This window comes from Alligator mississippiensis, chromosome 7 (genome assembly GCF_030867095.1).
Source record: "Alligator mississippiensis isolate rAllMis1 chromosome 7, rAllMis1, whole genome shotgun sequence".
NCBI lineage: Eukaryota > Metazoa > Chordata > Crocodylia > Alligatoridae > Alligator > Alligator mississippiensis.
The window spans coordinates 29,345,251-29,371,671 of record NC_081830.1 but is presented as its reverse complement, the minus strand read 5'-3'; the positions used below and the strand labels follow the sequence as shown (position 1 = coordinate 29,371,671).

General features: G+C 44.8%; 1 protein-coding gene across 2 annotated transcripts in view; it reads left to right on the top strand.

The window, feature by feature from the left end:
- Positions 1-26,421, top strand: part of PCCB (propionyl-CoA carboxylase subunit beta) — a 47,191-nt gene that overhangs the window by 5,686 nt on the left and 15,084 nt on the right. For both annotated transcript variants that reach the window (XM_006270468.4, XM_059730743.1), the window contains exons 3-10: positions 3,163-3,231; positions 4,731-4,787; positions 7,174-7,287; positions 12,762-12,872; positions 15,152-15,260; positions 17,875-17,995; positions 22,859-22,940; positions 26,181-26,304. In XM_006270468.4, the coding sequence (XP_006270530.3) occupies positions 3,163-3,231; positions 4,731-4,787; positions 7,174-7,287; positions 12,762-12,872; positions 15,152-15,260; positions 17,875-17,995; positions 22,859-22,940; positions 26,181-26,304 (787 nt within the window). The remainder of the gene's footprint in view (positions 1-3,162; positions 3,232-4,730; positions 4,788-7,173; positions 7,288-12,761; positions 12,873-15,151; positions 15,261-17,874; positions 17,996-22,858; positions 22,941-26,180; positions 26,305-26,421) is intronic.

Here is a 26,421-nt window from a genome sequence, read left to right as displayed (position 1 = left end):
GAACAGCTGTTCTCCCAGATCCTGATGCCACTCCCCTTATATACGTATAGGCTACCACCAAGTCACCCCTGAGCCTTCTCTTGTCCAAGCTGAAGAGTCCCATGTCCCTTAGCCTCTCCTCGTAAGGTTTGCTCTCTTGGCCTTTTATCATATGGGTGGCTCTCCTTTGGACTCTCTCTCAAGCTTGTCCATATCCCTCCTGCAGTGGGGGGCTCAAAACTGGATGTAGTACTCCAGCTGTGGCCTCACTAAGGCCAAGTAGAGCGGGAGGATGATGTCCTTTGTTTTGCTTGAGATACATGCCAGTGTTTGGTTTGCTTTGCTTTGCTGACCACAACATCGCATTGGTGGCTCATGTTCATTTTGTGGTCAGTCAAGACCCCCAAGTCTCTTTCGGTCATGGTGCTAGCAAGTGTGGCACTGCCGAGCCTATAAGTATGATGCTGGTTTCCTCCCAAGGTGGAGCAACCTGGACTTCTCTATGTTGAATGCCATCAGGTTTTGGTTCGCCCACCTTGTGAACATGTCCAGGTCAGCCTGTATCCCCAGCCTGTCTTCCAGTGTGACTGCCTTCCCCCATACTTTAGTGTTGTCTGCAAACTTTGCCAGTCTACATTCGACCTCTGAATCCAGATCACTAATGAAGATGTTGAAGAGCACTGGCCTGAGTACTGAGCCCTGAGGGATTCCACTGGTCCTCTTGCGCCACGTTGATTTGCTCCCATCAACTAATACTCTTTGGGCCCAACCCCGGAGCTAGTTCCCCAGCCAACAGACTATGAGATGGTCAAGCCCATAGTTCCCCAGCTTAGCCATGAGGACATCATGGGAGACCAAGTCAAAGGCTTTCTTGAAATCCAGATATATGACATCTACTTAGTCTCTCTTGTCCAGGCAATGCATCACCTGGTCGTAGAAGGAGATGTGGTTGGTCAGGCAAGACCTTCCAGTAACAAAACCATATTGGTTGGCATTCAGAAGGTTTTCTTCTGTTAGCCTGTTGCTGATGGGTCCCTTGATAATTTTCTCCAAGATCTTTCCAGGGATGGACATCAGACTGATTGGCCTGTAATTCCTTGGATCTTCCTACTTTCCTTCCTTTCTTGAAGAGTGGGACCACATTGGCTCTTTTCCAGTCTTCCAGTACCTCACCCGAGCGCCACAAATTCTCAAATATCTTCACCATAGGGCGTGCTATGATGTCCGCCAGCTCCTTCAAGACTCTCAGGTGCATTCTGTTCAGGCCCGCAGACTTATGGATGTCTAGCCTCTCGAGGTGTTCCCTCACTTGATCTATGGCAATTGTGGGAAATTGTTTTGCATCCTGTCTGACAGGGTGACCCCCTTGGGCATGTGAAAAACTGACGCAAAATAATCATGTAGGAGATTGGCCTTTTCTTGGGCATCAGACGTCAGCTGCCCCATTTGATCTCACAGGGGTCCAATGTTGCCTTTGTTCTTTTTCCGACCTCCCACATATCTGAAAAAGGACTTTTTGTTATCCTTGATTCTGGTGGCTAGCCTGAGTTTGGTTTCTGCCTTGGCTTTGCTGGACCACTCTCTATAGGTGCAGGCTAGTGCTGAGTAGTCCTCCATGGTGATGATTCTTGTTTTCCATCTGGTGTAGGCTTCGCTTTTAAATTTCAGGACCCCAAAGATTGTAAATTAATCTTATACTATCAATTTTCGTTTATTTTGTATTCAGAACTACATTTTAGAGATGTGGTGGGGCTGGAGGGACCAGTGGGTAGGTAACAGTTTGGGTCTTGTGCACTGCAGGATTATCAGAAGGTTTGGGAATCAGTTTTGTTTTTGGAAGTTGGGAGGCAGTTGAGGTTTGACACTGGAGAGAAGGGTGAGGGTGCTCCAGGTGTTGTTTTCATCTGGGCAAGCCCCTTTCCCCCCATAATTAATTTTCTATTCCTCTTGTCAGCAAACTGGTAAGAGCAGCTTAATTCCTTTCTTTCTCATCTTTCTCTTCCTTTTTCTTTTCCCTTTCTTGTCTGTCCCTTCACATTCCCTTCCCTACAGCACCTTCAGCTTCACTGCAAGAGCTTTGCTCCTTGCCTTTTCCCCATTTAGTTGCTAAAATAAGGAAGGTGATGGTTAATGCTGACAATGTTAGACTTTAGTGTTAACATCCCTTGGGAGTAAAGGTAGGTTAGAACTTGCCAGCTATCAACGCTATTATTTCTGCAGTCAGAAACTTGCCTATGGAAGGTATTTATCTGTTTGTACAGTTATTTATATCACAGTAGCATCCATGCATCCTTTGCAGGTTTGGGGTCCATTGTATAGCACTCAGACATAGAAGAAGAACATACCCATGTTCTATCATGGGTATTTCCCAGGCTTCTGGGCTTTGCTGGTTGCCCCCTCCCCACCTTTTCTGCTCTGTGTGTCAGGGTGTTTTTAAGACTTCCCAGAGGCATTGGGTATTGGCTACAGCCAAGGCTGGGGATTTTGACTGGGGTGGCCAGTGGTCCTGCTGGGACCAAAGTTGGAGGTTCTTGGCTAGAAGGTCTTGCCCCTCTGCTCAGGGTGAGACCAATCTCCATATTTGGGGTCAAGAAGGCATTTTACCCCATGGTCAAATTGGTATGGATGGTGTGTGTGTGTGTGTGGGGGGGGGGTTGCCTTCCACTGTAGTGGAGGTGTGTGACCCTCTACCGGGTTTAAATATTGGCCTGAAAAACTCTGAAGTCTCTTGACTTCACAGGCAGACTAAGTATATTTCAAGATGTTTGACCCCAGACAACAGTTCTCTTCTAACCGTGTTCCTCTTATGTACAAGGTGAGAACCAGCTCAGAGCATTGTGAACATGCTGTGAAGGACAATTACTATGCATTTCCTTCCTTTTTTGATGCCAAGTTCTTTTGGTTTTTTTTTTAGTATTGCTTTAATTCCAAGCTTCCTGAAGAAAACTACAGTGTTCTCAGATATTTACCCATTTTAAGTTATTTATCTTATAGTAGCACCCAAACATCCTTTGCAGTTTTGAAGTCCATTGTGCAGCACTCAAATGTAGAGGAAGACTGTTCTTTCCAGAGAATCCATCTTAGTTGCATCCTAATGATATTTTTGTCTTAAAATTCAGAACTTGACATAATTGTACACATTATTGCTGCTCTGATTTATATGTTCTTTGATCTGTCATGCAGTATCCAGGAGACAGTGTGGTGACCGGCCAGGGCAGGATTAATGGGAGACTGGCTTACGTCTTCAGTCAGGTATGAATTTGCTTTCTGTCATTTAAATGTAGTGAGCATCTTACTTTTTCAGTCTCTTCACACTGGTTTCTGTCCTTCAGCATATTTACATTATTATTCAAAATGGTCATTGAATTAAAATAATAATGCCCACTGTTTCACTCACATGCCAGCTTGGGTAGCATAGAGGCAATCTCATTGTCTGGGTGGACTGTGCTGCCCCATCCGCCACACAGCTTTGGAGGATACACCACAAGGGTGACATTCCTGAGATGACAGCAGAGTGCTGGAGGTTTACGTGACAGTGACTGTTCAACAAGGATGAATCCACTGATGGAGAAGGAGACTTGAAAAATAGCTGTGTGTTCAGCAACAATTTTCTGTTCAAGCTTAATATTTTTTTAACGGTATTTGGCTGAAAAAAAATTAAGAAAGCATTACCTTCTGACTGACCCTCATAGTATAGCAGTGTGCAAGTGTCCCTGGGGCCTGCTTGTAAAAATAGACTAGACAGGTTGATGGCAAACTCTGTTGTGAAAGAGAGGCAGTCATAGACATAAGTCAGAGTTCACCCCGGAAGATGGGAGTGACATTTGTCAGGGTATTTAAAGAACCCGGGTGTGGAGGCATATATCTTTCTAGATGAGACAACTGTTATCACCTCAGAGTAAGATGACTTGTTGCTGATATCTTAAGAGAGATGAAGTCTGGGAAGACTCTGCTCTCTTTGGGCTCCCTGAGTTTCAGTAATCAAGGCATGAACTAATGATAAATGACTGAGCAATATGTGTTGGGCTCACAGCATATTCAGCCTTTAACCCGGATCCTGCAGTTGGATCTGTGTGAATGGACCTCACATGTGCATACACCCTGTCAGTTAGTGAGGTGATGATAGAATTTGGGGTTGGAGATGAAATAGAGTTTGGGGCTGAAGATATGCAGGAAAACTTGTTTTTCAAGGTAGGGTTAGTTGAAGGAACAGTGGTAAATGGAATAAATGTTGGATTTTTCTTTTAAATTATGTTTTTATTTGGGTTAAAGACATTAGACACTGCCTGTAAGATTTTCGTATCTCTGTAATTTTTATCTAGTTACCTAATAATACTTTTCCCCCTCAGTGCATCTTTTTTCCCTTTCACTATTCATTTGACTTGTCTGTTTAGACTGTAAGCTCTTTGGAGGAGTGACTGGTTCTTCCAGCGTTTGCATATATTTTGCTATTAACTAGGACACTGGGTCCCAAGTCATGGATAATGATAAAAACAAGGAAAAGATATGTCTGTACAGTCTATATGATAGTTTACTGTTACACATTTTGCATTAAAATAATTAATGAACTTCATGTTTATATATATAAATGTGAGATCATCTTTGATTTGTGAATTTGTTTTGGAGAAAAGCCAAGAGGATAATCAGTTCCCAAGCATCTGACCCCAGCAGTTTCTTGGAAACACTAATGCAAGTGTATTTGGTTATTGAAATGTTTCTGTACTTGATTTCAAAATTTGTTTCTTTTTCAGGATTTTACTGTTTTTGGTGGAAGTTTGTCAGGAGCTCATGCACAAAAGATCTGCAAGGTGAATATTAGACAGATAAATAGTAAATAATGTTAAGCTAATATCTTGAAGAACATGATTTGTGTTACTTCAGTGTCAGTAACAAGTTGAAAACTTCTGTCTCCTTTATGGTAACTTGGGGAGTGGTAGTTGATCAGAAGAGTTATACTGGGGATCCTCAAAGGTACACTGAATTTTATTGGATATTCTGCATTTTTGCTGAATTGATCTGCCTGTTCCACTTACTGCAAGGCAGACATGAGAGACCCACAGAATGCCCTGCATGAAGTCACTGACTGTTCTCCAAATAGTGTTTGCTGTAGGATTGTAAACTGACTTGGAAAAAAACTGTTGTAGTGAACAGTTCTTTTAAGGTTTCATATTTATGCTAGGAAAATAAAACACATCAGTGTAATCTGAAAGTCAACAACTGTACAGTTTGGAAGTCACCTTGGTCCTCTGAGCCATGGGTAATACGTCCTGTGTACTCCTTATCTCTTGTCTGCCTACCAAGTGGTTATTGGAGTGCTGCACGCAAATAGCACTGCATTCTAAAGGAGGTGTGACCACCCACTTCAAGAAGAAATTGTCAAAACTAATCATCATAAGCAGGTCAGTAAAAAACTGTCTTGGTTTGCAACAGACATTTAAAACGACAGCAGCCCCCTCCCTCCTCAAAACATCTACAATCCGTTAAGACAGGGTAGAAGAATATGAAAAATATAATACCCCCACCAGGATTACTGTGTTAAGATTCTGGTGTTTCCTCTCATAAAGGATGCAGCAGAACTAGGAGGCTGAGATGGAAGAGTGATCGGAGGCATGGGAGTACTTTCAGATGCAGAGGGAGAAAGTGTGACTTTTTTTAGTTTTTAGACAGTTGAATAAGAGCACAAATGGCAACTTTTCAAGACAGTGAATGGTACAGAGAAGATAGATCAGGTATCCTTTATTTTTCCTTGTAACAGACCAAGGGATTAAATTGAAAAATGCAAACTTAGGTAAATACTCTTTTAGCCAGCACATAGTTAGTCTGTGGAATTTGCTGCTATTGGTTGTCCATGCCCTCAGTCTCAGTGATTCTAATATAATAAAAGCCCTAGTGTGTCTGTCTGTCCATAACACTTTAGTCACACTCTGATTGGTTGTCTTGGCAGCCAATCACAATTCTGACTGAAACAACAAATTAGAGTGCTCTGTGCAGACAGACCCCCATGCTGTGCCATGACAGCAGAGACTGAGGGGCTGGAACAGGGGGGCGAAGCCAGCAGCACTGGCCTCGCCCCCTCTTCCCCCAGCCCTGGTCTTTGGAGGCAGCAGCAGCATGGGGTGCTGGCAGTGCAGCGCTGGCCTTGCCTCAACTCTGACCTTGTTGTTCCATCCAAGGGGTCGCCATGCCCCCCCCCCGGCAGACAGACAGGAGCGGGGGATGGGAGGTGTGGGGGGGGTCAGAGGCAGAGCAGCAGCACCGCAGGGTGCTGGGTGGCAGTGCTCTGGCCCTGCCTGCCCCCATTCATTCATGACTGGCAATTTGCTAGTAAATGAATAAATTAGGAAATCAAAAGGTTAGAGACTTCCTATGGAGCAGATGACATGTAATAACTATGTGTGCTCGCTTTTACCCTGCAGTGAGCAGAAGCTAAACTGTAGTAAGGTTTATCCCTATTTTGCCGAGGTGTAAACTGCTCTGGTTTAGCTTTCATTCACTGCCCAGTAATTGGGTGCTAGCTGCTCCTGCCATCTTTTGACTTCATAATTTGCTTGTTTGTCCATGCCTGAGACCTTAAAAAGATTAAAAAAGGATCGGTGGCTATCCATTTGGATAATGAGAACACCCACCGATGTGGCTAAAAGGGATACTTAACCACCCAGGTTCAGCCCTTGCTTTTTAGTATGTTTTTATGATATTTTTCCCTCGTCATTTCCTATAATAAACCCTTCATATTTATTAGTCACCTCTTCCTTGTGTGTTTTTCTAACATGGTGTTTAATGACATGATCTCATGCTGTCTCTTTTATGCATCTCTTTTCTTCCACATTCATTGCATGAGTCCAGCAGTGAACGTGGGAGGTTTACATACAAAGTAAATAAGGCCAGAGTTCTTGTATTCAGCCAAAAGGTTGGATGACATATTTTGAGACAGGAGGATCCTTTGAAAATGGAAAATTAAAGTAGAGGAGAGGTGACTCCTTTAATGTGCACTATTCAACTTGGAAACTGAGCTTTAACGGGCATTTTTTGATTTTTTTTGCAAGTTTTTTCATGTGGAATATGAAGTGTTATTTTGGAGTATGGGGCGGGGGAGGGGATGCAATCCAATACGTTTGTCTCTGGTCATTTTTAATTGAAACTGGGCAGGTATTAATTCTGCATCTGGTCTAATTAGGAGTTTGTATTTATTTCCAGATCATGGATCAAGCTGCCATGGTTGGAGCTCCAGTGATTGGGCTGAATGACTCTGGAGGAGCCCGTATCCAGGAGGGAGTGGAGTCTTTGGCTGGCTACGCTGATATCTTCCTGGTAAGCAGCCTGTTGGGTGAGCTGGCAGATGCTTTCATCCACAAATGTAAAAACAGTTTTCTTTGAATTTGGATTTTTTGGTGTAGTTAAACTTCAGCATGCTGTCTTCATTTTCCTTCCTCATATTATAGTCAGTGTTGCCTATTGGAGAGAGCACTAGATCGGGACTTAAAAGGCCTTGGTTCTGTTCCCGATTCTTCCTTTGTCTTTGGTCAAGTCATTTCACCTTTCTGTGCATCTGTTTCCCCATCTGTAAAATGTGGATAATAATTCTTATTTCCTTCTTAAAGTACTTGGAGATATATTGATGGAAAATGCTACATGAGATTTATATTTATTATGGGTTCTCTCATAAGGGTAGAGGAAAAGTCAATTTATGGAATGTAAAAATACCAAAAGTATAGCTTCCTAAGTCGCACTGAAGTCTAGACTCCCCTCTATATACTGGGATGTACCTGCTTCTCTAAAGGCTGTGTCTCCCTTCTGTTGCGAGTTAGGAAGAATACCCAGTCTCTTAAGGTTTTTGTTCACTGTGTCAGCAGTTCAAGGCACTCTTTAATCATTCTCATGCAGCCGGAGCTGTCCTTACTTCAGGTTTGAAATCTAGGTAGTGAAATGCAAGCTTGGTGTAAGGAGTTGCTTGTTTGAATCCATGACTGCTGGCCAACAATAAAAGCAAAGGGCTGCTGGGAGAAGAATGAAGTGACTCAGGTGTTACCCACTGTTGAAAATATCTGATAAATGAGAAGTGTAAAGTGGCTCAGTTTGACAGCGAGAGAGAGTACCTCTAGAAAATAAGCCAGTGAAAAGGGGCCAGTGAAAATAAGCACCAGACCCCACAAAGCTGAAATTACTTTAGATATACTAGGATGTAAAAGATCAGTGCATTACAATGGAAGGTTTCAAAATTCAGATGCAACCCCAGACATGTAAGAACAAAGCCCAAGAGATTCCATTCTGGATGGGTGTGAATGCCACCACCAACTACAAGTTACATTTCTTTTTCTTGTTTGCTAACATAAACAATGGTAGGGGATGCAAGAGCAGCTTTGGTGGAATTGAACATCTGGAATTCAGAGACTCCTGGGCAGAAAGGCAGAAATCCTGGTGCCAGCATGTAATACCTGACTCAGAGACTGTTCATTTATTTTGAAGCAGTTATGAAAGAGCCATGTACCAGGAAAGCAGAACAGAAAAATTGCAGCAGAACGAATGTCATAGTTGCTCTATTGCAGCTGGGGGATGATGTTGGATTCCAACAGAAAGTGCCTGGTCTCCCACCAAAGTAATAGGTGTCCCATTTATAGCAGGATCACAGATTGTCACCACATGGAGGGTTGTTTCTGTAGGAGGAATAGAAGGTATATAAAACTCAAGGCAGGTGTGGATTCTGTATCTTAAGGACATCCAGAATTCTGCTGACAAATTGCAGAGAGTCTTGTAGACAAATGGGAGAGAGTCCAGCAGAGGGCAATGAAAGTGGTTTGGGGGCTGGGGCACATGACTTGTGAGAAGAAGCTGAAGGAACTGGGCTTATTTAGTGTGGAAGAGAGACAACTGAGGGGGGATTTAATAGAAGCCTTCAACTCCCTGAAGAGGGTTTGAAAGAGGATGGAGCTGGACTGTTCTCAGTGGTGGCAAATGACAGAACAAGGAGCAATAGTCTCAAGTTGCAGCAAGGGAAGTTTAGGTTAGATATCAGGAAAAAACTTCCTCACTAGGAAGGTGGTGAAGTACTGGAACAGGTTACCTGGAGAGGTTGTGGAATCTCCATCCTTGGAGGTTTTTAAGACCCAGCTAGACAAAGCCTTGGTTGGGGTGATCTTGTTGGGGCTGGTCCTGCTTTGAGCAGGGGATTGGACTAGATGTGACCTCCCAATGTCCCTTCCAACCATAAGCAACTGGTAGGGGCGGCACAGGGACAGGGGCATGTGGCCCACTTGACAGGGCCGTCTGCCGCTGCCAGCAGCTTCTGCAGGTGCTCACCAGCTGCACCCCTGCCACCAGAGGCTTCTGCGGGTGCCCATCCCAGACTCAGGAGGCACCAGTCACCCATGCTTCCAACCCTCATTTTCTATGATTCTATGACAAAGGTTCTGACTGGTGGGAAACAGTATTGATGGAGAATGCAAGGTATCATGGTGTGGGGTCCCCAGGCATATCTGTGATGCCCCCGGGGCTCCATGACTGTGCCAGCTCTGCCCAAAGGGAGCCTTCTAATCTCACCTGGAAATGTAATAAGTAGGGAGGCTGCCCATGAGTTTCTGCACTGCCAAGGTCCCATGGAACCCTTTTAGACCCTTCTGGTCCTTGGGCCCCTTACCAGGTCCTGCTCTAAGTCCGTTCCTCATGGGACACCTTAAGCCTTACGGGCCAATTGCATGGCTCCAAACCATCTCTATACCACGTCCCATGCCTTGTGGGTGTTATACAACTGTTGTTACCTGTTGGGGCCTCTGCCTACTCAGCCACTGCACCTTTAATTTGTCTAGGCCCACTGTGTTGGACCTGGCTTTGAGGCACTAGCTCCACTCCCTCTTTTCCTGTCACTAGACCCTCTGGCCCCTGACTGCTGCACCCCTCTGGTGTTGGGCTCTCCAGCCCCACGACTACTATGTCCCTCTGGTACCAGGCCATCTGGCCCCTTGTGTGCTCTGTGCTTGCACACACCTTCCATTTACAAGCTCTAACTACTTGAGCCCTGAGCTGACTGCTGACGTGGCTCAAGGTGATCGCATGCCTCCTCTGGGCACTAATGAGGCCTCCACACCTCCCCTGACAGCCTCATCCTGAACCACTGGTGCAAATGACAACACAAACATCAGCCCCTAGGCTGTAATATAACAATAATGTTAGGGGTCATGCTCTGCCTCTTTAAGAAGGCAAACTTTTCCCCCAGTCTAGCATGCTACTCAGCCCAGGGTACCTTATGAATGCCAGGAGTCTTAGGAGTCCTGCAGGCAGCAGACCAGGCAACCAGACATCTAAGGGCAGCCTTTTCATGCAAGAGAACTAACCCCTGCCAGCCACAGCCCTGGGGCTTGTATGTGCTGAGGTCCCTGCCTCCTTTCGCTCAGTTTACCACATGCAGGTGCTGGCTTATTCCCTCATTAGGCAGCTGCTCAGGCACCCTGGAGCAGTGGAGCTCTGCTGAGCCTACAGGGCTCTCTGGCAGGCTGCCTCTGCCCTAAAAGGAGCAGGCATGTCTTAGTGACCTGCAACAAGGATTTACCTCGGTGGTAGAGAAGGATTCTTGGGAGGGACCGTTCTGAGAGCAAGCAGCTGCATGACCAGAAGGCCCTGAGGTTAAGAGTGTTGTTGACCATTCAGTTGTTAGTCTTGCTTGATTTTCAAAGGCCATGGAACAGTAGCCACTTGCAGCCAAGTGGATCCTCTTGACTTGGGACTTCTGCAACATGACCAGCCAACAGAGGTTAAGTACTCCTCGATGCTCCTGCAGTATGTGCATCTTGGAGTGGCCGGGTGCAGCATATCCTCTGTTTCTTGCTTTTTTCCTCTGTTGTGTTACCTGAAGATACAGCCTTTCCTTCACTCTTCATGCTTTCCTCTGTCCACTCCAGTCATTACACCAGTGGTTCGCAACCTGTTTAGACTCGAGGCAACTCTCCGTAACTTGTGCATTGAGAGCATCCCATTCCAAAAAAAAAAAAAAAAAAAAAAAAAAAAAATTATAGTGCTTACTGCTTATCTCTTTGAAGAGGGGCTAGGAAGGGGGAGAGGCATTTGGCCTGTGCTACATTGAGTGGAGGTGGTGAGAAGGAGGAACCCCTTATCTTGCTTATCTCCCCTCTCCCTAGGGTACCCTTCAAGGTTGTCATGACACCCCATTGCAAAATCACTGCATTACACCTTTGGTCTAACCAAACTCATCCAGTCTGTTGGGAGACTTGCAAAGGAGAGAAGCCCTACCTTGAAGGGGCTCACATGTTCTGCCACAGCAGGTCTCCTCCTCCAGAATACATTTTGAGTTTAGGGCTTTACCTCTCATTTAGAGAAGTGAGAAGCAGGTGAATGAAATGGGATCTGGGGCAGACAGCATTCCAGTGGAGTCCAGCTCTTCTGTCCATTACAAATATTTTCTTTCCACAACTCAACATCCCATGTGTTAAGAGTGTCTGCAAGCAACCGGGGAACAGGCTTGTCTCTCCTGGTCTGTACTGTTCACTCAGGCATAGAGCTGGCAAAGATACAAACAAGGGGTTAAATTAGCAACCCCTTGGCAAGTATAAAAATGGATTCCTTGCAGGGCCTCCAAGTAATTTGCTGTTACTTATTACAGTGTCATATGATAGGTTTGTATTCATGGACTGACCTGATGACGGTTGTCACCTGATCTGTCAAGATAAGCAGTGTTGCAGAAGCAGCTTGCTCTGGTTCTCAGGCTTTGTCTACGCCAAGGGTGCTCAGCCCCTGGCCTGAGGGCTAGATTCAGGAGTCCAAAAATTTCACTGCCAAGTTTCTGGACCTCTGTGGGGGAGCCCCATTGGCTGGATAATGTGGCCCTGTGTACTGGATCAGGCATGCAGGGTGGTATAGGGCTCAGTCCAGTGGGTTGGGGTGGCATGAGGTATTTCAGCCAGATGCATGGGGCCTGACTCCAGCTGGTGGGGGCAGCTCAGGACCTGATCTAGCTCGTGGACTGGCCTTGTGCCATACATTTGGCCTGCAGGGTCAGAAGACTGAGCAGTTCTGTCCAGCATTTGCTGCTATTGCTGTTGTGACAGAGCCCCCCAGTGGAGACATGGCATATGGTGAGACAGGGTTTTTTTCTGCTGGTGGAGTTGCACCGCCTTCCTGAATAAGACAACTTAAGTTGACAGAAGACGCTCCTGGCAGCCCAGCTGAGTTGACAGCAGGGGTCTGGCTGGCATAACCCAGTTGGCTTTGGGCCGTGATCTTGTTATTCCATCAACTGACTTAGCTAGACTGGCCAAACCTCGCAGTGTGGAAGTGGACATAGTCATTGCTCATTGCACCCATTGCTGCCTAGAGAGTGAAGATATTGTAACCTTCTGAGATGTCACGCTCTGTTGAAGGATTGAAGTCAGGATGGTTGTGATGCAGGAGGAAGCAGTCAAAGGCAGGGGCAGGCAACTAGTGACTGCCACAACTCAGACTGGAAGGAAAGGATGATCTTTGTCCAAAACACAGATATGCAGAGCCCATGTGGCAAGAAAGCAGGATTAAGAGAGGGAAAAAAACAACAACTGGTTTTAGCCATTCCTTGCATTGAGAAATTCTTACTGTGTCCTGTTTCTTGTTTTCTTATTGCAAAACTGAGGGAATCTTTTCTCTTGCCTGGCGCAGGGGATTCTGGTGGAACTTGAACATCTTATGGTTTGTAGTTTTCCTTTTTTTAACCGTGCAACTTTTCTAAATTTTTGTTGTAGAGGTTTCAGAATCTGGAGGGTTTTGGTATCATGGGATGTCTTCTTCCATTTTTTCTCTTTCAGAGAAATGTTCTGTGCTCGGGGGTAATCCCGCAAATTTCTCTCATCATGGGCCCTTGTGCAGGTGGAGCGGTCTACTCGCCTGCCTTGACGGATTTTACGTTCATGGTGAAGGTAAGGATGTAGCATCTGACCCCTTGTTGGAATCCTTGGCCATTTTATCTAGATTCAGAATTGTGCAAAGGTTTGGATGCAGTTGGCTCTTTGAACATGTGAGGACCCTGATCCTCGATAGAAATACTTTTCTGTCCCCGGGACTCTGTTTCATTCAGCTGCCAGGCCTGTGCTCTCTGGGCTGCCAGATGCTCTACACATCTTCCGCTAACTAGACATTTCTCCTTCTTTCCTGTAAGCTTGTTTCTTGTTTGTTACTTAACCAGATTTCCTTTCCTGTCTCCCATTTATCAGCTATTTTGCTCTTTACCTTCCACTCTTTTTCCTTGTTGCCAGAGCCTGCTTTCATTCAGTAACAATCCTTTTCACTATTCACCTGCACTCAGCTAATAGAGATGCCATTCTTATCTGAGGTATTTATATAATAGCAGCTTCCAGTTTCCCAGTCACTAAAAGCAAGCACCAGGGTGGACTGCAAAGTCAAGTTGGATATCTTTTTAATGTCAAAAGAGTCCTTCCATGACAGGAAAACACCTTGCTTAGTGCTGATCATATTCAGATAACCTTATTAATGAACATGTCTCTTTCAACCTCAGAAATGATCCTTCCTTCTGAAGAATTAAAAATAAAACAAAACACTAGTGTACATCATCAGGACATTAGATATCCATCCACCTTCAGAAATGTCAAATATGTTAACTGTAATAGGAAAAGAGGGTTGGAAGTGTTTTTAACTAGCACTATTCTGAATAATTTTCCCAGAATGGCAATTTTCTGTTTGTTTCTTAGACTGGATATCTACTAAATGTCAGTCTTCTCATCCCCATGTCAAGATGAAGGTCTCCTTGGGTTTAAGGTTCTCCATACCCATAAATGGTTGGGATGCTGAATTTTAAAAAGATTTCCCTCCCCACATGCTTGCATGTGCGTAGGGGGTTATCAGTATCATCACTTGTAAGCAGATTAAATAACAATTATTTCCTTTAGCAGTCATCCCCTGTGGTTCAGTGGTAGATGCCTCATCTGCCACACAGAAGACCTGGGTTTGCTTCCTGGACGCTTATACAGCCACAGAGGCACCAAATGGTGGGCTCAGTTTGGCCTTTGGCTTCTATCTCAGTGGGCTAAAGGCAGGGTTGGAAGGTCTGGGCAGCCTCTGTTCCTCCAGAACTCCTGCCTATGCATATGCATTAAAGGTCTGGGTGACCTCTCACACATACACCGTGATTTGGAAGAACTGACAGTTGCCAAGACCTTTTGCAGTCAGCAGCGCAAAAGAAACAAGTCAGGACAGCTTGTCAGAAGTAGTAATTTTAAGAATCTTTATCTACATTATTCGGTAAAAGAGGTTAAGTGTCAGGAACAAACCTCTTGGGACCAAACGGCACTGAAAGCAGAGGACAAGCTGGCTTTTGGCCCTGGTCCTGATTTTCCAGTTTGATTCTGAAGATCTTGCATCCCTTTTCTTTCTTTTAAGGATGGTTTAATATGGGTTCAGCAAGCTGATATCTCCCTCGGCATAATTCTGTTGTTTTGTGAGGCAGACTGATGCCTACTACTGCTAATAAGGGATCCATTTAGTTTAGTGTAGCTCATTGCTTGAAGCAAGGCCAGGGAAGAAGCATCTGATTGATGGGGTCTACTGGGGATGGGCTAGGTTAGAAAAGGAGGACAGGGGGAAAAGACACACTCCCAAGATTTCCCAAGTGTTTCCAGAAACAGAATCATGGCCCTGCAGTAGGCTTTGGAAGGAATTGTGTAATGAGAATTGATAGCATGTAACATCATAAGTAATTGAAACAGATTAGGAAAAAAAAAAAAAAATCCCTCCAGTTTATTTCATATATTTGTCAGCAGCAGTTTGCCTATGGAGGAGATGCATAGAAACCAACTATAACATCTTCTCCCCCACCCCAAGTGAGGCAGTTCTATCCAGCCAAAGCCACTTTGTGGCTTGGGTAATAAAAGTAGGTGTTTTAAGCCAACCTTGTTTTATTGATGTCTTCAAGCCTGATGCTGACAAGACCTTGTTTAGCTTTGGTTGGTAGCAGAAATAATTATACTGTGACTATAGTAGTCCATTAACCAGAATGCCAGAACTTGAGAGGCCCAGGAGTACCTCACTGCTCAGGCTAGACTCACTTTTCACTTAAAGCCTGGGTTTGATCTTTTTTTTTTTTACCCCCTGTGAAGAATCCACAGTATCCTCCCCAGATTTACTCAGGATTTTTAACTGTTGTTGCAACTTTTAATTCACATTCAGTCACCTCTCATTTCAGGACACGTCCTACCTGTTCATTACAGGCCCTGATGTAGTCAAGTCAGTTACAAATGAAGATGTCACTCAGGAGCAGCTTGGGGGTGCAAAGACACACACTGCTGTGTCAGGTGGGAGCTCTGTTTTTTCCACTTAAAGTATGATCCATTGCTCCAGACTGAATAAAGTAGCAGCTCCAGTGAGTGGTATTAAAACTGCTTTTTTCCCCACTCATGGTGGGCCAAGGGCTTCTATGAGAAATTCCTTGGTGAAGGTTATAGGTTTTGTGTATTGAGTTTCGTGTTCTGGATAACAAATAGTTATTTTTTATGCTCTGTAGCCTATCCACCAAAGAACAACTAGTAGGTATGTCGTGGAGATTTCCTCCACAGTTGAGGGAGAATTAGTATGTATTTTTTAAAGCCTTTTAAACAATTTTAACACAATGCTATAGAATGTTTTACTAAGTCACCATAGCAAACCTGTAGGTGAGGTTGCTATCTCTTTCTAGCATCTGATTTTTCACTTGAATCTGATGCCTCTTTCCTTACCACCAACCCAGAGAAAATCATTGCGAGTCTGTTTCCCTGGAAAATCTTATTGAGCACTGTAGGATTCCTGGTGGGTTGTTTAATGAGTCATATTCACGGACTGCCACAGGAATACGCAGGCTGCCCTATCTCCAGTGCAAGATTCTAAACATTAGATGGTGTGGAGGTCAGAGGAATTGACAAAGTAGAGACAGCTGCAGCTTGCACTGTGCAAAGTAGCCCACTGACATCTTCTCTTACTGCTGAGCTGCCAGGGGCTAATGCACCTTTGAAGGAAGATACTATAGGAGTACATCCTCATGGGAATGACCCCTTGCCACACTTTATCTTCTTATACATTTGAACCTGAAGAGATCAAGCTACTGCATATGTGGGGGTGTTTAATTCCAGTTCCCATCAGGTTCCTGGTTGGAACCTTGAATCCTGCTGCTAGTGGTTCAGACCAAACCAAAATGCTTATGGAAGCCAGCCAGGAAATGTTATAAGTTCACTGTCCCTAGTATGGAATTTCTCTAGTGGTAAAGGACATGAGGATCCCCAGGAAACTTCCACTGAGACTTTGCCATCTAGAGTAAAGAAAATGCCTGGTGTTCATAAATTATAGATGGTGGCACATATTTTGCATCTGCTTTACTTGGGCAGAACTGTAGCAAACAATTGCTGTATCAAGGCAACACCCAGCTTGGGTCAAAAAACATTGATTCCCTTGCAAAACAGCTCTTTGCTTTATGCAAAAACTTGGGTAGCAAATTTAAGAGAACAAATAAAGTGAGGAGCATCATTGGCTGCATAGCAGAGGAAATACTACCATCTTCCATACAGTCTATGACAAACACTAGGCCTCTGTTACAGTGAGTTGGCAGAGAGTCCAGCTTATTCCCAATGGCTATGTCAAGTCTAATTGTGACATGGGGCTGTCTCAAGGCCAGTCGCAATGTCAGTCCACCCACCTGCCTAGGGCATTCTGCCTTGATTTGCCTGCCATGCTTTGATATACTCAAATAAACTGATGGAAAAGTGTGGGAGGCTACCCATTTAATGCCCTGATGCCAAGGGCATAATACATGGCTCCAACCTCCCCTTTGCCGTGTCCCATGCCTTCCAGATGGCATCCAATTCCACTGTTACTCCCCCAGCTCTTTAGCTGGGCCGCACTCAGCCTATGTCCCAACTTGGCCTCAAGTGTCTTTAGACATGCTTGGGCCTCCTACCCCCACACTGGGGCCTTAACTCCTTCTACTCCAGGTCAGCCCATATGTACTTCTTCAGGCCCCCTAAGATCCCACTCTACATGGCTGCCAGCTCCTACTTCACCCCCTCACTGGGGCTTCTGGGCCTTATGCCCCTCAGGCATCAGGAGTCTGTTGACCTACCTGGCCCCCCAACTCAGCCTACGGCCCACTCAGGCCTCAGGGGTCTGTCGACATGCCTGGACCCTGCCTCAGGCCCCACTCAGTGGGCCTGGGCCCTGTGCTTTTCTGTTGGGGTGTGCTCCCATAGCCTTCTCCTCCACAAGGTATTCACAAGGCAGCAGGGGCTGAGGCTTTCCAGCACCCCATAATTGCCTTTTACTGGGGAGGCATAGGTGTGGCATTTTCTGGAATCTGCCCTGCTACAAGCAGACCCACCACCCCATCCTCCCCAGCAGGGTGTAGTTTTAGGTCATACCCTAGGACCAGGAGCTGCCTCCATCCCCATAGTTCCTACCCTTGATCTTCAGGTGTTCTGGGAGTAGCAGTACTCCAGCCAGGAGATGCTGTTCCTTCAGCTCCTTGCAGCAACTACTGGTTCTACTGCTCAGGGCCTTCTCTTATTCTCCAGCAACCAGAGCCTCCTCCAACCAGGCAGCCTCCTGATGGCCATGTGACCCTGCCTAATTGGCACTGCAGTCACCTGCAGGCTGCTCTGCTGCCTGCTTAAGCCCTTAAAATGGCAGGCATCAAAGGTGCCTTGCCACACTTATACGTGAAGTTAAGCAGCAAGATGGCAGGTTATTAAGTATCCCCCATAAGGCTCTATTGATATCCACGTGGTTGTGAACACCATGGTGATGGTAATCTGTGCTTTGCAGGTGCCACTTTGGGTGATGTAACGAAAAAGCTCCTTACACCTAACAGGTGGGGATCAACATATACTTGATGAAGCCAGGTGGGGCACTTTCAAATAACTATGTTGTTTTGCTATTTCCCTGCAGGGGTTGCACACAGGGCCTTTGAGAATGACATCGATGCTTTGCTTAATCTCCGGGAATTCTTTAATTACTTGCCTCTCAGTAACCGTGATCCAGCCCCTGTCCGTGAATGTCATGATCCCAGGTAATTGCGGGGTAGTTTGTTTGGGTGGATGCTGGTGGTTGTTATCAGTATAATTTCACTGGTGTTCTGGCAGAGGGAATGTAAAGGAAAAACTATCCTGCAGCTATTGGCTTTTGCCTTCTTTCCTGATGACTTTATAGACTGATAGGTCTAGCCCAGTCTATCTCTTCCAACATGCTTATGTGTATAAGTCCTTTCTTGTCACGTACATATTACTACTGCCTAAGGGCACCAGTCTATGGTAATACAAATTGATGCCAGGGATGGGAACACAACCAGGTGAAGAGCTGGCACTGCTTCATTAATGGAGGGGCTGTAGGGTTGGTTTTATTAATTGGGGTTAGCAGTAGGGAGGAGGTTTGAGGGGGCAAGAAGGTGAGGAGGTACTTCGTTAGAGCTCGCACGCAGCTTGCATTCAGTGTGGCAATGAAGGGGAAACAGGGGAGGGACTTGGTGTTGGGTGGCTTGCTCAGAGCTGAGATAGGAAGATGGTTTTAGCAGTGCATATAGTTTATGATAAATAGCTCAATAAAACTGTGCTTCATAGTGGACTATATAAGTCTGTAGGGAGGCTGCCTTCCTGCCAGAGAGCGCTGGAAATGTTTCTTAGATATTGGTGGCTCTTACCACTCTTGTAATGCTCTAGAGGCCAGACCTGTGGCTGGGGGAGGAAAGGACGCATGTGTAACTCTGTGATTTCACCGGTTCTGTACTGGTCTTCTCTTCGACCCTTGGGACTTTCAAACAAGATTTTGCAGCCTATCAGGGATTATGAGCAATTTTCTAATCATTATCACAAGGATTATTACAGGACTGACCATAATAAAAATTAATTTGCCAATTGCTAGTTAAAGAATCATACTGCTTTTTGCAGGACAGGGTAATATTAAGATAGTCCTTTCACCTCCCAGATTATGTTCTTTGACTCATTAAAACATTCAGAAACAATCCTGTCTTTACAGATATTTACAAATCAGGGAGAAGCTGTTATAACTTCAGTGTTTGATTGCAGTGCTTGATACATAAATCTTGACATAAATCTTCATGGTCGTTGTGTTCTGTGTGAACATTGAACACACAGTACCCAAATACCCAAGTGTCTGGCCTTTACTATAGTTAAATTGGTTACATTCCTTTTTTCCATAGCAAAAGCATCCCATAGTTTTTAAACAGTTCCTCTTATGGTGGGCAGTTTCTTTTCCCTTGAGAAGCTGCCAGTTGTCTTGCAGTTGTCAAAGATTTACTGTCTCATCTGTTATTTTCTTGAGTTGGGACCATTTCCTTTAGCAAGCTCCAGAAGATTACCAAGGGCTTGCTTGCTATATAAGATCTGTCCAAGAACTTGCAGTAAGTTATGAAATGCCCTCTGTCCTTTTGAATTTTGAATTTGTGAACATACGTCTATCATATGTGCATATAATCCCTTTTTATCACCCTGTTCCCATAATTTCTTCCTGTCTCCTTTTTTCTGATCCTTTAATGCTGCTTCAATAGGCATTTGCACCAGCATCTTAAAATAAACTTTCTTATTGTGCTGGGAATCAGGAAATTTGGTCCATTCTTCCCAAATTAAAGGCTATTTTCATTTGTAGTAGCTTGTCTATATCCTTTTCTAGTTGTATACCAGCTGTGGTATTTGCCTGTGTAATAGCGGGGGAGGTCCCTGGGCACCCAAAGAGATTGATATCCGCCCCCCCTGGTTTAGGGCAGTCTACCCTGCTTTCTCCTGCCACACCTTTGAAGTCAAATGAATTGATGTAAGAATGTGGGAGGCTGCTCATTTAAGGCCTGCTGTACTGGGCCAATCACATGGCTCTGAACTGTCTTATGCTGTGTCCCATGCCTCACAGATGGAATCCAATTTTCCTTATTATGCTGCCAGCCCCTTACTGGGCTGCCTTTGGCCTCTGGCCCACGCAGGCCCCTCTTGGTGGACCTTGACCCCTCACTGGACTACTCCCCTGGCCCCCTTCACTGGGGCGCACACTCACTCCATCCCTTCAGTGGGGTGCACACTCACACTCTGGGCCTTTTGCCCCCTGGGTCTCAGGTTCCACTCAGTGGACCTTGGCCCCAAGCCTTTCGCCTCTACGAGGTACCCACAAGGCAGTGGGGGCTGAGGCTTTACGGCACCTCATCCTTGTCTTTCAATGGCGAAGCACAGGCATGGCATTTTCTGGGGGTTGCCCCACCACAGGCAGTCCCACCACCCTATCCAACCCCAGCAGGGTGCAGTTTCAGGTCTTACCCAGGACCAGAAGGAACCTCCTCCATCCCCATAGTTCCTATCCTAACCTCCAGGTGTTCTAGGAGCTGTGATTTTTTGGCTGGGAGATGTTGCTCCTCCAGCTCCCCAGGTGTAACTGCCAGCTCTGTTCACAGGGTCTGGGTTTATACTCTCTCTGCCCAGTCCTCCTCCAATCAGGCAACCTGCTGTGGTCAGGTGGCTACCTAATTGGGCCTGAACCCAACAGTCAGGCTGCTCCACAGCCTGCCTGATGTTCTTAAAGCGGCAAGCACACTATACTGCCACACCCCGTCTTGAAAGTTGTCAGTACACATTGGTGTAAATGGAAAGATTTTTTCCCCTCTTTTCTGTTATTCCAGAAGCCATTGTTTGTACTGGTACTGGTGTCCTGTTTCTATATGTTCAGAAATGCAGGACTCAATCTTGTTTTCTTTCAGGTCAAATGACAACACTCCCCTGAGTCATGGCTGTAGCACCTAAGTTGAAAGGCCTTGTCCGATGGGAGAGAGGGACAATTTGTTTAAACATTTGCAAACTTTTTATTAAACACTTGGCTAACTGTGACTATCCTGAGTCTCTTCAATGTTCAACTTCAGTGTTGACTGTTAGTGGCTAGTTGGTAAAGTCCATAGCAAATAAATATGGTTCTACCTAAAGTCTATACAGATTTGCCTTGGGGTATAAGTTTTGGTTCAGGGTAATTTTCTGGTTCATTTAAAACTTAGATTTATCTGGATTAGGGTGCCTCAATCTGCTATAGCTGGCTGACATGACAGTACTATATAATACTTAAGAGAGCAGGTCCATCCTGCCTTAGTACTGTATGTGTATATAGTAGCTGCATCTACTCTCAGCTTGCTTGTACTCCAAGTTAATTCTAACTGCACGTTCTGTGTCTGTGTACTTGCTGGAGTTTTATCTAGGATGATTTGAAGAAGATTTTGAAGCAAGATCAGTCTCCTGGGGGAAAAGTTAATTTTGCTGGGGACTGTTTTCCTTGACAAAAGGCGGGATAAAATTTCCTGGCACTCTATCCTGCTTAACTTGATGGAGGTCTGGTTTGACATTTCCATTTTCATAGCTCTTCTGGGTTATGTGAAATCTGAATTCCCATTGAATTTGTTGCCCGTTTTATAGCTAAACAGTTTATAGACAATTGATGTCTGTGAGGTTGTTAAATATACATCTTATCTATGGGTTTAGTATGATATTTAGCCAGTCAGTTGCTTTCCTTCAATTAAGCACTTCTTTAGCTAATAATATGCAAACACCTGGATGTCACTTAGAGACATTGAACTGTGCGTGTGTGGTGTTCCTGTCAGTTTTATTCCATTAATAAGTTAATTATTCTGTTAATCAATTAATAAATCTTTTAGCTTTTTACAAAATGTGTGGCCAAGGGGAAAAGCAAAGGAGACGGTGACATGTCTGTATAACCAGAGACCTTAGTACATAGACTTGTGTAGCTGTTTTGGGGCTGAGCTAACTAACAGCAGTTCACTTATGTATTTCAATTTAAATAGGTTGCCTAGAGCTGTAAATCGACACAATTAACATTACAACCAAGTCCCAACAGCATTACAGTAATTATTCAATGGGAACTCTGCCAGTCAATGGCCAAATGGGATAGAACAATAAAAATCCCCACTCAGAAGCTGTTTCAGTGCTGAGGGATAAGAGGCATTACAAAATAATTACTTCTGGTCTCAGTCTTGCAGTGTGAATGATTCCAGGCACTCCAAGAACACTAGATTTACTCAAATCCAGGATGACATAGAATTATGACACCACACCCCCCTTCCGCAGCGACCCCGTTATTAGATTTTATACATGGAAAATTATATGTTGGTTATAATTTTCCATGTCTAGAATCTAATTATTGGACAGTCATCTTAAATTCATCCCCCTACCATTGCAGGGGGGAAAAGCAGTGGCAGGACAGCATGCAACCTGACCCCCCCATCCCTGCCCTAGTACCTGTCCCCCCCTAACATCACTTGTCCCTCTCTGGTGCCTGTTCTCTGCCCCCTCCACCAGTGCCGGCATCCCCTACTATGTGCCCCCTCTGCTGTCTGTCCTCCCTGCCACTTGGTGCCGCTTACTCTGTGTACAGCTGCTTTTGCTCTGTCTCTGTCTGGGACATGGAGCCAGTAGCAGAAGCCCTGGCCCCAGCAACACCAGAGCAGGTGAGGAGCATCGGGGAAAGGACATGGAGTAGGTGGCAGCTCTGGATCTAACTGGGGAGAGAAAAATGAAAAGACTTGAAATAACAAAGCTGTCCTGCTGCTCCTTGTTCCCTGCTTTGCCAGCCAGTTTTCTGCTCCTCTACCTCTGTAGCTCCTCTGGGTACCAGCCAACTCTTGCCGTGCAACCTACAGGGGGCAGAAGCACCATGTGTGCTGCTGCATTTTCTCTTCCTGCCTCACATTTTCTCTTCTCTGTTCTTCTGTGTCCTGATGCATGAGCAACTGGGGCAGGAAGATGCTGACAGCCTGGTGGTAGTTCTCCATGCAGCCCCAGATGGGATGAATTATAGGTGCAGATTTTCTTGTGGGAATGATTTTGATTTTGTGAATGCTCATGTTGTTTTTCCTTTGCATTGGATTTATCTGAAGTAACCGCTTGGTTCCCGAGTTGGATACTATTGTCCCAATGGAATCTACAAAAGCATATGACATGCTGGACATCATACATGCGGTAAGCCCTCTGTTTAAGTGCTGGCTGCTGCTGCTTCTTTTTTTTTTTTTTTTAAGAGTTATCAGTGTGACAAATTAATATTAAATGGCTCTGAGTGGTGGAAGCAAAAAAACAGAAAGCCACAGGAGATGGACTTTCAATGCACTCTGTTGTCAGGACAGCTGTTTGGATAACTCTTTCCCTTGCATTTGGTGAGCCTAAGGCCAGAGGTACTAGAAACAGTAAAAATAAGGGAGCTGGTGTTTGAAAAGGGTTTTTTGATTTGTCTTTGAGGAGTTATTTTTCACTTACATGCCCAGCATGTGACTGTGGAAAGACAGTATTATTCTTCTTTTTTAAAGTGTTACGAGAAAACCAAAATACTGTAGATTTTCAACCCTCGTTATTACTGTACTCTTTTAAATAATGCTGTATGTTGGACTGTTTTTTCTTAAACAGAGAAAACTTTTACTTTGGAATTCAGATCCATTCATAGAAACCCTTGGATTTTTTCCATCTAATTACTTTCGGTGAATATCACTATATATATATGTTTATATTATATTCTATACATAGATTACTATTTATTAAAAGTAATAGTATTTAGCTTATCAAGTCAAGCACTCAGAACTTTGGACATTCCAAAATTAAGATTGGATGGGACAAAGCAAGTGTCCTGTGATAAAGATAACACATATTTAAGCAGAAGGCATGGGCACCAGGGCCTGCTTTAAAATGATGCCTACTCTGCCTCCTCCCCTTTAATATAGATGGGCCTCTTAGCCTAGACCCAGTGTGTTGGGCCCCACTTTGAAGCACCAGCTCTCAATCTTCTGTTGTCACCAAACCACTGGTCATTGTCTGCTGCACTCCTCTGGTGCTGGGGCTCTACACAATTAGGTGCCCCCTCTGGCCACTAATGAGGCCTCCTTCTTCCCTTATAGCCTCATCCCAAAACTACCGGTACAAACATAGCAACATGACCATAATCAAAAGAGACCATGCTGTACCCCTTCCAGAAGGTAAACTTCTCCCCTTTGTACAGTGTACCTCCTAGCCCTGGCTACCTTATGGGCTCCTGGAGACTTACTGCGCTTGGAAGTGGCAAACCAGGCAGCCAGATGTATCAGGCAGCTCTCTTGTACAGGAGCTCCTCCTGGCAGTTTCCAGAGAACAAACCCTGCTAGGCCCAGCCCTGTTCTTATTTGTACCCAGGGCTCTGTCTCCTTCTGGTCAGCTGACCCCCTGCAAGTGCCAGCTAATTGCCTTATTAGCCTGTTACTCAGGCAACCTGCAGCTGTGGAGCTCTTGCAGGGCTTCCTTGCTAGGCTGCTTCTGCCCTTAAAGGTGTAGGCACACCTTGGTGCCCTGCGACCTATGGGAATGCAAGCAATTCCCTGAAGGTAATGATGCGCTTTGAACTCATCACTTTTGAGATAGTTGTGCAGGGCTTTTACCACTGTATTCACTGTCAGCAGTAGAATGTTGTTATCCTCTTTGAAAAGCCCATGACAGTCTTGAAGCAGTGAATTACTTATATAAAAATAGGTCTGTTTTAAAAGGCAGCATTCCTTGGCATGCAGATTTTCTGAGGCAGTGCAACAAAGGGAATACTCATTAGCTCTACCGTGTTAGTTCCCTGTTGTGACACAAGTTACCCTATCAGACTTCTGGAGTTCCTGCAAAATAGGTGGTAAGGCTGATACTTGCTGCCCTGATAAAGCACTGTTGTGTGCATGGAGCTGTCAGTATTGGTCTGTGAAAGAGAGGAGACTGTACAACTCATGGCCTGCTGGTTCCTAGCTCACTGTGAATCTAAGCCCCAAGTCAAATAGTATTTTGATGCTGGAAAAGCAGTAGCAGTTAAATGTTTGCTGTCTATTATATGGAGTTTCAGTTGTCTGTGGCAGTTTTTAGAATAATCCAGGAGGCTGAGTGGGGTCTGGGAGCATGTGAAGTGGGGATAGATGGTCTGAATATTAAGAAACAAGCCGTTTCACATTCTGCTGCCTTTGTTTAAATGGTGATTATTCCACAGCTGATAACTTGGTCATGTCTGGATTAATTTCCAACAGGTTAGAACAGGGCTGGACACACTTCTGATGCTGGGGTTCTCCCCCTGCTATACCCTAGTGCCTGCTTTAAAATAGATGAGATTAAAAAAAAAAAAAAAAAGGCAAGAGTTGGAAGTAAAAGTCCCACTGGTTTTCAGTAGTGCTTGTGCTTTTCCAAATCCCGCTCTGAGGCACAAGAGCTGTTCAAAATGCTCTTGAGATGTTTTTGTTGTCTTTCCCATTTCTTGTTGAGCCATTTCTGAGAGCAGGTTTTACTCTCAGGCCAAATTCTTAGGCAGTGACTACAGATAGAAAATTTCAGCCTGAATGATTGTAATATAGCGTTGTTTTAGGCAGCTGAAAACGGAGTTACAATGGAAAGTGTTAGGCATCCATGATACATTTGTCCATACTGCTTTATCTATGATTATGGGTCTTCACGAAACATAAATTTTGTTTACTGCTTTACATGGTTGTGGATGGGGCTTTACAGCATGCATAGAAAAAACAATGGTAGAGGTATGGGCTGTGTTAAGGAACGTACAGTCAAGTGGGACACAGACTACTGATTGTGTGTTCCCTATATGCAGAAGGGTGTTTGTGCCCGAAAACTTGAAAAGAATAATTTTCTCAACTATTTAGTTGGTCTAATAAAAGGCATCACACTTACCCAAAGAACCTTGTCTGCTATGGCCTTAGACCAACACAGCTACAACTAACACTCCCTACATGCAAATACTGTTAAGCCCAACTCTAGTCTGTGTCTTGTGTAACCCCAGTGACTTCAGTGGGGTTACACAGATAGTCTGGTCAAGTGAACCACCATGAAGGACCTTGTTAGTAATATGAGGGTTTTTTTTTTAAAGAACTGCAACTTGCTAAAGATGTATGGGAAAATCAGTACTTTGGAGGGGGAGGAATCTGGAAGTCAACTTTTTTTTTAACATGCACTCTTCATACACTGGGAACAGCTTTGGTCTTGTGGCAGGCTCAGGCAACACTCCTGATGAGATGCGTTTGGAAGTAAATATAGTATCACATACACACTGACAAACAGACTGGAAAGAAGAGGAAACGATTTATTTGCAAAATCTCCTGTTATGGAAGCTATATATTTTTTTTCTCACTGTGTAACAGATATAATTGCAGCTGACCACACCAACCTGTCTCTCTTCACACGGCTTCTTGTTAACTTTTGTTCTTCCAGATTGTTGACGAGAGGGAATTCTTTGAGATCATGCCCTCCTATGCCAGAAACATAGTGGTTGGATTTGCCAGGATGAATGGAAGAACCATTGGAATTGTGGGCAATCAGCCCAAAGTTGCATCAGGTAAGAGCTGGCTGCAAGCTCCAAATCTCTCTGATTCAGGGGTGTTTGCAAGCTGCCTCCTGTTTGTATTTTCTCATTACACGCACTGCGAGGGTGTTTTTCACAAGGAAAGGAGGT